Source organism: Cydia splendana, chromosome 11 (assembly GCF_910591565.1).
Source record: "Cydia splendana chromosome 11, ilCydSple1.2, whole genome shotgun sequence".
NCBI lineage: Eukaryota > Metazoa > Arthropoda > Insecta > Lepidoptera > Tortricidae > Cydia > Cydia splendana.
The window spans coordinates 9,109,428-9,118,899 of record NC_085970.1 but is presented as its reverse complement, the minus strand read 5'-3'; the positions used below and the strand labels follow the sequence as shown (position 1 = coordinate 9,118,899).

The window sequence follows — 9,472 nt, the reverse complement described above, 5'->3', positions numbered from 1 at the left end:
AAGTCTGACTGTTCATTAGCTACGTGTACGGAAGCAGTGATGACCATAGAGTGTTCCATAGACTAGACCTGGTATACTCACCATAGATACACTACTTCCTGGTAGGGTTGCCAGCGGTGAATATAGATGTTAGACGTCATCGCAGTGCCTGGCACTCGCGACACTCCCGAAGACCGGCAGAAGTGAAGACAGGGATTGCGTTCACAGCCGGATCTTCTCTCGGGCTTTGGCGGCGGCATCCCTTTGCTGCCGTGTTCGAGGAGATGCGCCAGTGTCATCATCAGCATTTGATCCATTGTCTGTCTCAATATTATTAGGCGAAGTGACTCTCTCTAGAGTACACTCTTCACTTATACCTGCTGTATCATATAAAGTTTCCTTATCCCCTTCATCATTAAAAGGCATGTCGCCCAAATTATCGACTTCGAGGTCGATGTCTAAAATTTGTGAATCTTCAAGAACTCTTGAGTCTTCGTTATTCACCGTTGATGTAGCAGCTTCTTCGCTTGTCACATCTTCTACTTCTAATGGATACAATTGTGCTAAAGAACGAGTATATACTTTATTCCCTACCTTAACGCGGGCGACACGACACATATTGTCGCTCCCCTTTTCAAGAGATATAATTTTCCCTACTTTCCAGTCTTGTCTATTTTTGTTATCGGCCTTAATTTGTACTACTTGGCCCTCTGATGGTTCAAGCTTGGATGTGCACCTAGGTTGTTTAGGAGAGTGTGAATACCTTTCTCTCAGGCTCAAAAGGTACCGATCTATGAACATTCTTTTAAACTCTTCCAGTATGCTGATACCTTTCTTCCAGCTTTGTACTAGATCACTCTTTGTCTGTGTTTCTAGAGGTAAGGATCCATCACTCCCGGTAGTCCCGGTGTCTGTTATTATGGTTCTTCCCATAGCGATGAAATCAGACGGCCTAAGTATATGTTCTACATCTTCGTCGACATATGTTAGTGGTCGAGTGTTGACAACAGCTTCAATTTCCTTGACTACGGTACTTATTTGATTGTCCGTAAGAAGATGTTTCTGAAGAGTTGTTCTCATGCAGACTTTGACCATACCCACAAGTCTCTCGTAGAAGCCCCCGAACCATGGTGCTAATTGAGGGATGAAACGCCACTTAATCTTCTTTTCTATACAATAAGGTCGTGTCATAACTTCGGATATTAATTTAAAATTAGTGGCATTGTCAGATGTTATTACCGTGGGTACGTTCCTAGTAGCTATGAATCTTCTTAAGGCGAGAAGTCCTTCCTCTGCTGTCAAATCTCTCACGACTTCCAGATGTATGGCGCGTACGGCAAGACAGGTAAATAGGCATATCCACCTCTTCTCCGTTCCTGATTGGGTTTTAACTAGTATCGGGCCTAGATAATCTATCCCTGTAAAAGTAAAAGGTTCCGTGTAGTTGACCCTTTCAGGAGGTAAAGCCGGTATAGGCGGTAGTTTAAACGGTCCACCCCGTTGTTTGATGCATTGACTACATTTACTTATGACGTTAAGAACTCGCTTCTTCCCTTGTGGTATCCAGAAGTTGTGACGAATTATACTAAGAGTGTGGGCGGCTCCGACATGATAATTATCATTATGAGTTCTCATAATGATATTATCAGTATATGTACTCTTAGGAGGTAGTAAGATTGGATATCGTTTGTCGTACGTCCAATTAGCGTATTGGAATCGCCCCTTGCTTCTTAGTATTCCATCTTCATCTATAAAAAGACCTAGATTTCTTTTTAGGCTAGTCTCTTTTCCTGCTAGTTCTTCGGGAAAGTACTTAGCTTGGACTTCTTTGATCTCTGAAACCTTAGTATATACGATGCCGATGTCTTCGTGCGTCCCTTCTTTAGGTCCAGTTCTTAAGCTGTCATCTTTATGTGTCGTTTCTTCAGATCCAATACTTAAACTACCAGTTTCATCCTGTATCTCTCTGTCGTCAAGTTCTATTTCCATTGGAATGCTCGACAGACCCTCCCCAACCAAAAGAGAAGTGTTACTTGACGGACTGACAGGCCATTCTACTGAGTCTTTCAATAAGAACTCGGGTCCTGCCAACCATTTCTCCAGTTCCTCCTTTGGTTGTGCGGGCCTGGTAGCCACGTCCGCTGGGTTTAAATCCGTTGGAACATATCGTACCTTCAGTTCTTTGTTTTTCGTCATTTCTTGTATTCTTCTTGATACGAACGGTGTTAGAAGTTTATCTGAGTAGTACCAACTGATTACAATTTGACTGTCCGTCCAGAGGATCTGTTCAGTTATTTCGCCTTGTAGTGACTTCTTAACGTACTGGATTAAACGATGACCTATAAGAGATGCAATAAGCTCTAATCTTGGGATCTTCAAATGATCCTGATCTTTAATTGGTATCAGTCTTGATTTTCCTATAACGAAGTTTCTCTGGTTGCCCTGCACTATGTAGACAACCGCTGCATATGCTTTAGTCGAAGCGTCTGTGAAGCAATGGATGGAATAGCTCTTCAGCCGAAGGTTCTCTACACAGCACCGGGGAACACAGGTGTCCTTTAAGTTCTTAAGTTCTTTCTGTACATCAATCCATCTCTTCGCTTCATCTCCAGTTAAAGGGTTATCCCATTTTAATTTAAGTTTCCACAAGTCCTGTAGAAGAAGTTTCGCTGATAATGTAGAGGGTGCTGCATACCCACAAGGGTCGTACACTGACGCGATGCATTGTAGAACTCCTCTCTTTGTACTAGGATACTCACGTTCCTTCAGTCGCAAGTGAAGTGTATCTGATCCTAAGTTCCAGTCCAGTCCGAGTATCTTAACTATTTTATCTTGACAGCTGTCCGGAACCTGTTCTATGAAGTCACATGAGTTAGAGCTCCACTCCCTCAAGTTCATTGACATTTGTTGAAACTCTTGTTTTGTGGCGCTATATAAATCTATAGCTTCTTCTACAGTATCTGTTCCAGTCACCATATTATCCACATAGATGTCATGAGCAACACGTTGTATACTCTCTAAGCTAGATTTAGATAAGTGGTATTTAATTGTGGCGTTCAGTAAGAACGGGCTGCTGATCACACCGAATGGGACTCTACAGAACCTCATATGTATTAAATTATTATTTTTTACTGGTTTATCTAGATCCTTGATCCAAAGGAATCTAGTTACGTCACGGTCCTTAGCTTGTAAACCTATTTGTAGAAATGCTTTCTCGACATCTGCACAAATACCTATGTTATGTGATCTAAACTTCAACAATATTCCTGTTAACTCTTCCAGCATTAAGGGACCACAGTAAAGGCACTGATTTAAGCTCTTATTGTCCTTGATTTTAGATGACGCGTCGTATACTATGCGCGGAGGCTTATTCTTCTGTTTGACACAGTGATGTGGTAGGTAGTGAACGGGATGACTAGGGCTAACAACCTCTTCCTCCGGTACGACTTCTATTATTCCTAATTTCTCTTGTTCTTTAATTAATTCGTCGTACGAAGTCAATGTGTCAGCTTCTAGACGTTTAATTAAACTCACAAGTCGTCCTAGTGCCAAACCGAAGTTAGGATCCAAGTCTGGAGGGTATTCTACCCATGGCCACGAGACTTCGTATCTGCCATGTTCAAACCGGGTCGTGTCGTTGAAGTGACGTAAGGCTTCTTCCTCTCTGCTTTCTTTCGGAGAGTCCACGATGCCAATTGTTTCCAGATCCCATAGTTCCTTTAGGTTTACACCTTCTAATGGTAAATCAGGTTTATTTCTTCCTATATCCAAGTTAGTCTGACAATAGGTGATGATTTCCAAGTTATTATCTGGTTCTATCTCTGGTTTTCCTCCGAAAGTCCATCCAAACTTGGTGTTAATCATGAAAAGATCTTCCTTTACTTCTATTATCTCGGGTAATAACAGAGATAGATAGTAGTCGTTACCCACTAAAAGGTCTATCCGGTCACCGAAGGATCCATCATCAGCTAACTTATATTCCGGATTCCATAATCTACAGTCAGGTCCTAAGTATGGAACGCCTCTTGCAATCACAGGAACAACGTTGACATTAATTGAAACAATTTCACCGGTTTGTGTTACCATCTGGATCTTGACTTTGGGACTTTCCACTTCTTGAGGTGTATTGGTACCAAAAATAAATATGGTAAGATGACTATCTTCTATGGTTACCAAGTTGAATTTTCTTGCAAAGTCCTTTGTAATGTAAGATCTCATGCTTCCCCCGTCAAGTAGTACCCTACCTTTATGCCTGTTGTTGTTTCCTTCAGCAGTTATCTCTATAATGGCTGTTTGCATAACGGTGGGTCGCACATCGTTCACAAGGCCTAGTCACAAAGGAATGGTAGGCCCGGAGGCTCCGTTGCTATCCTTCTCAATTTTAGATGTTTCCGCTGTTTTCTTCTGCACTTCCGCTGTCTTTGTTTGCGTATTTTCTGGCAGTAGCCTTGGGCACAGAAGCAAGTGATGGTTTCTGTCTCCGCAGTGTGTGCAGGGTCTCTTTTCTCTGCACATTCGCCTCTGGTGCCCCTTTCTTATACATCTAAAACAACGAGTCCTAAGCCTATCCATTCTCCCTTTTATTGTCGTGTATCTGTTGCAATCTTGGGAGTTATGTTCTGCTTCACAGAAGATGCATGACTTCTTGAACTTCTTTCCAGATGGTTCCGTTGAAAATTTTCTTTCTTGATTATTTTCAAACTTCCTCTTCCGTCCCTGGTCTCCTGAAAGTGAAGTATAATTGTTTCGCTGTCCATTACTATTATTCTTAAATCTATAATTATTTCTTCCTCTTCCAAATCTAGGGTTATTAAATCTTTCACTGACGTGCAGTTAGGGCTTGCAATATCGGATGGTTTCCAATTCCGGAACTGATTTTCGATATTGGATACCAATTCCGGAATTCCGGAACTGATTCCGGAATTAGGGTTTATCATATTTTCATTCGATTTTTTAGAAAACAACAACAAAAAATGTGAAATTCTTATACTTTACGTTTATTAAAGTTAGTATTGTTTAAGATAAATTTAATTTGAAGTAGATACGTTTTTTTACCACCTTATTAAAATGGTTACTTTTATTCACTTCAATGATACGGGGTATTTATTTGGGGAAACTATAGTTGCTAGCAAACCATTCGATGCATAATTTTATAAAATAGTTAAATATAATAGCTTCCTACTCTTCCTAACCAAGTAGGTAGTGGTGTTGTTTAAGAAGTTGAAGGTCTAAGTTTGGCTTTTTCCTTCGTAGTTCCTAATTATGATTCAAAATATCATATATTATGTGTTTCTACAGGATTCGAAATCGTTAATAGAGAAAACCTCTTTTTCTCTGAATTCAAGATAAAAAGTACAAACATTATTAAATTTCAATTCTACATATTCGCTTATGTAGGATTCAGACTATTCTGACTATTCTAAGCAAGTAAATCGATCTGCTTTATTGTATTTTTATTTTTTTATTATGAGCCCATATTGTCCCACTGCTTTAGCAAACGGAAAAGTAAAATATATCTATACTATAGCTCACTGAATGACTAAGAAGCACTTAATAACGACAGTAAATACCCGTACAATGTAGTTTCTTGACAATTTTTAATAATAAAGGTATTAAAACCTACAAAAAGTACTTAAATCCAATTCCGGAATTTCCGATATTGAGTGGTATCAATTCCGGAATTGTAATATCGGAAAATTTGTCCGAGATTCCGGAATTTCGAAATTCCGGAATTCCGGAATGCAAGCCCTACGTGCAGTGTCTCAGTAGTGTAGTTGCCTGAAGTACTTTCACTTGTTTGGGAGATGAATCGACTGGCGTCTTCCTTGGCGGATATTAGCTTCTCTAGCTCCTTTCTTATTTCCGGAACTGAATCGTCCTGGACTCTTTTCTTCAGTTCATAGACTATTTCTTCTGGGAACTTTTCCAGTATTACAAACCGAAGGTAGCTGTGCGTGTCGTCTTCGCCTAAGGAACTTAACACTCTAAGATGGGTCTCTATCTCGTTCAGAACATTCCGGCAACTGATAGTGGAACTGTCGGCCGGTTTAATTTTGCTCAAAGCAGAGTAATGGGCATCTTTGACAAGCTCCACGCGTCCGTATCTTTCTTTCAACGTGTTGACAGCTATGGTGTAGTTCCTGTTGGTGGTTCCTAGCCCTTCGATCAGCTTCTTAGCTTCTCCTTTTACGGCAGAATTGAGATACATAAACTTATCTACATCACTTAGTCTTCTACTATCAACTAAGGAGACAAACTGATCCCAAAACTGGTGCCAGGTTAGAACGTCACCGTGGTACTCCGGTAGATTCAGTTTAGGTAGCTTTCCCGATACAGGCATGGCAGCTTCTTTTGATGTGGCTCGAGCTCTTCTGATCCTCACTTGCAGCTCACATAACTCTTCTTCAGCTGCCAGCTGGATCGTAGAAACCCTGGAGATCTCATCGGCATCAGGCTGATTAGCCATCCTAAAGTAGTTATTCATTTCGGCTTTTATTCTACTCAAGCTGCTTTCTAGCTTGGAGACGACAATTTCCATTTCCAGGAGAAACTCGTCCGTAGGGGAACCAGGTATGATATTCAATATCTCCCTCGCCTTGACAGACAAACTCTCTAAATGTCCAGTAGTAAACCGAAGTGCGGTTTTCAAGCCTTCTTCCATGTTGATTATTAACGTAGATACAGACCTGTAATATACACACATCAAATAGTAACACCACATTGTACACCGCTCAATGTACAATGTCCCAGGGAAGATAATTCAAGAGACAAAATATATAACTTTGTTATTCGTAGCATATTGTCGCAGGCATATAGCGCTTAGGCAGGTTCATATGTGTTAGTTGTTGATATTCCATAAGCATTGTATGTGTCCAGCATAATTCAAACTTTCATTCCATGAAATTACTTAAATCTAAGGGTTCAACGTTAGTTGGTCGAGGTCGCATGCTGACAGCTCTTGATAGGTCAATAATCGTTTCATTTATTTGTGTAAACAAACCTATTTATTAATTTAAAGTGGGCTAAATGTTCCTAAATGTGTACCTATTCCAAAATTAAAAAACTAATATTCCAAGGAAATTTTAAATACTAGCAAATTTTCTAATAATTATTCATTAAGTCATCACCAAGTCTATTTGGAAATTAAAAGGGTAACTTACTAATCATGATTTGTGTATATTCGTGTCAAAAGAATTAAATTAAGTAATTATACAGGGTGTCCCAGAAGTACCACGCCACACTGAAACCGGAGGTAGGTCAACTCCATAGGAACACAACCAGCCTAACATGACCTCAGTAAAAGTTGCACGGTTTTCGAGTTATTAGCAAAATTAAGAATTTTGATAATTTTCCCGTATTTTTACATTTTTAGTACCAGCATCGACTTAAAACGCTATTAAAAACAGTTTTTTTTATTTCTATTAATAGCTGTTGAGTTAATTCAGAAGTGCAAAGTGCTATTTCGTCTGTCACTAATTTAAAATGCTGAAAAAAAATCGATTAATCTTGATTTAAATTATCAAATAAACATGAAGATCATCTTTGACCGCCTACCATGGGAAAAAAAGATTAGAAAGGAAACAAGCAAATAAAAACACTAAATTAGGCATGTTATGCAGATTTAGAAATGGTATGACACTTGTATCTTCTACGATAACATGAGGCATTCTTATCACATTAGCGATAACCCATCCAACGAACTTAAAACTGAAATTCCGAAAGCAGTCACTGTGTGGTACAAATAATGCTAAGTACATCTGTTATTTGATCGAATTATTGTGCCTGGCTAAAATACCAACTGTTAACTTCTCATTTGGAGGCTAAGGAGTAATAAATTGTGGATAAAACATCGATGATAATAAAAAAACTGTTTTGTCTTATATTGATTTATTTGAACAGTAATTAGGTTAATAAGTATCACAATAAATGTTCGAATTGTCTTCCGTGGACCCTAATGCATAACAAACATCTCCTCATAAAATTTCGGCTTAATCTTCTTAAGTTGAACTCCGATATGGTACGGGCTGCGTCGAATACTCGTTGCCGCAATTCTGCTTCACTGCGGATTGGTTTGGCGTAGACTTTGTCTTTCAAACACCCCCAATAAAAAAAATCAAGAGGGTTTAAATCCGGAGATCGTGGTGGCCATAAAATTGGTCCTAATCGCCCAATCCATCTCCCGGGGAATTTATCGCTGAGGTGCTCGCGGACTAGCCGAGCGTAGTGTGCCGGGCAACCATCTTGTTGGAACCACATCTTACGTCTCAGTTCCAACGGCACATCTTCCAACAAACCAGGCAAGTCTTCTTGCAAAAATGTTAAATAATTTCTACCATTAAGAATAGGAGGCAGCTCGACCGGTCCTACAATTTGTCCATTAAGGATTCCACTCCACAAATTAATTTTAAATTGGTGCTGGGACCGATCTTCTCGTTTTTCATGTGGGTTTTCTGTCTGCCAACTATGGATGTTATGCAAATTAAGATATCCATCTTTTTTGCAAGCCGATTCGTCAGTCCACAATACTTCATTGAAAAAATTCGGGTTTTGTCTACACATCTGTACCATTCTTCGGCAAAATTGGACACGGAGTTCGTAGTCGGCTGAAAGAAGTGTTTGGACTCGATGGATGTGGTAGGGATGGTATCGATGACGCTTCAAAATTCTTTGTACCGAGGATTTTGATATGCCAGTGCGGCGTTGCACAATCCGCACAGAAGTCCCTGGCTCCGCTCGTACTTCTTCCAATACCGCATCGTCGTCCACAGTCTGAGGTCTTCCTGCTCGGCCATTTCCTCCGGGTAGCCTTCCTTCTCGATATGCGTTGACAACTCTTAAAATAACTTCATGCGTCGGTCGATTACGATTTGGATATCGGTCTGCGTACAATGTTGCTGCCAATCTTGCGTTGTACGAAACATTGCCTTGATTTGAACCCCTCCTTGTTTCGCCATAAATCAAGTGCATGTCAGCGTACTCACTATGCAGGTACTGGTGATTCGCCATTTTTGTTAATCAGTGTCCAAGGGGTGCCAAGTTGTCGTTCAGATCCATAAACAGTCTAGTAAAAAAGCAAATCAGAGTCCGGGGCAGAGCCAAGTCGATAAAGTTTAAGAAATCAGGAATACAGAAATAACAGAGAACACAGGTATCGCACAAAGCGCAAGATAACCAACTGATGTGGCTTTAATAAGCTACTGCTATTAATAACTACTACTACTAATACTCATGTACTCCATCCCCCCTTTCTTTAATGAGATGAGACACATCCTAAGAGAAGGCTTGAGAAATTAACATGTGCGTGAGAGGGAGAGCTATTGTTGGTCAATCTCAAAAGGGAGATAAAGATTAAAAAGACCACGTTGCACAATACGATAGCAGTAGCACTAATGATGTTTTTACTGAACAATGATGGCTTGCGGCATCTCTAAAGTGATAAGAATGATTGCGCATTTTGCAAAATCATTTGATCAGATAACAAATGGGTCATTGT

General features: G+C 40.0%; 2 protein-coding genes across 2 annotated transcripts; both read right to left on the bottom strand.

Moving 5' to 3' along the window:
• Positions 1-201: 201 nt before the first annotated feature.
• LOC134795214 (uncharacterized) lies at positions 202-4,197 on the bottom strand. Its single transcript, XM_063767045.1, has one exon. The coding sequence runs from the start codon at positions 4,195-4,197 to the stop codon at positions 202-204; it is 3,996 nt and encodes a 1,331-aa protein (XP_063623115.1).
• A 114-nt stretch (positions 4,198-4,311) lies between these two features.
• Positions 4,312-6,640, bottom strand: LOC134795213 (uncharacterized). Its single transcript, XM_063767044.1, has 2 exons — positions 5,767-6,640; positions 4,312-4,703 (listed from the first exon to the last, which is right to left on the bottom strand). The coding sequence occupies exons 1-2, from the start codon at positions 6,638-6,640 to the stop codon at positions 4,312-4,314; spliced, it is 1,266 nt and encodes a 421-aa protein (XP_063623114.1).
• Positions 6,641-9,472: the final 2,832 nt, after the last annotated feature.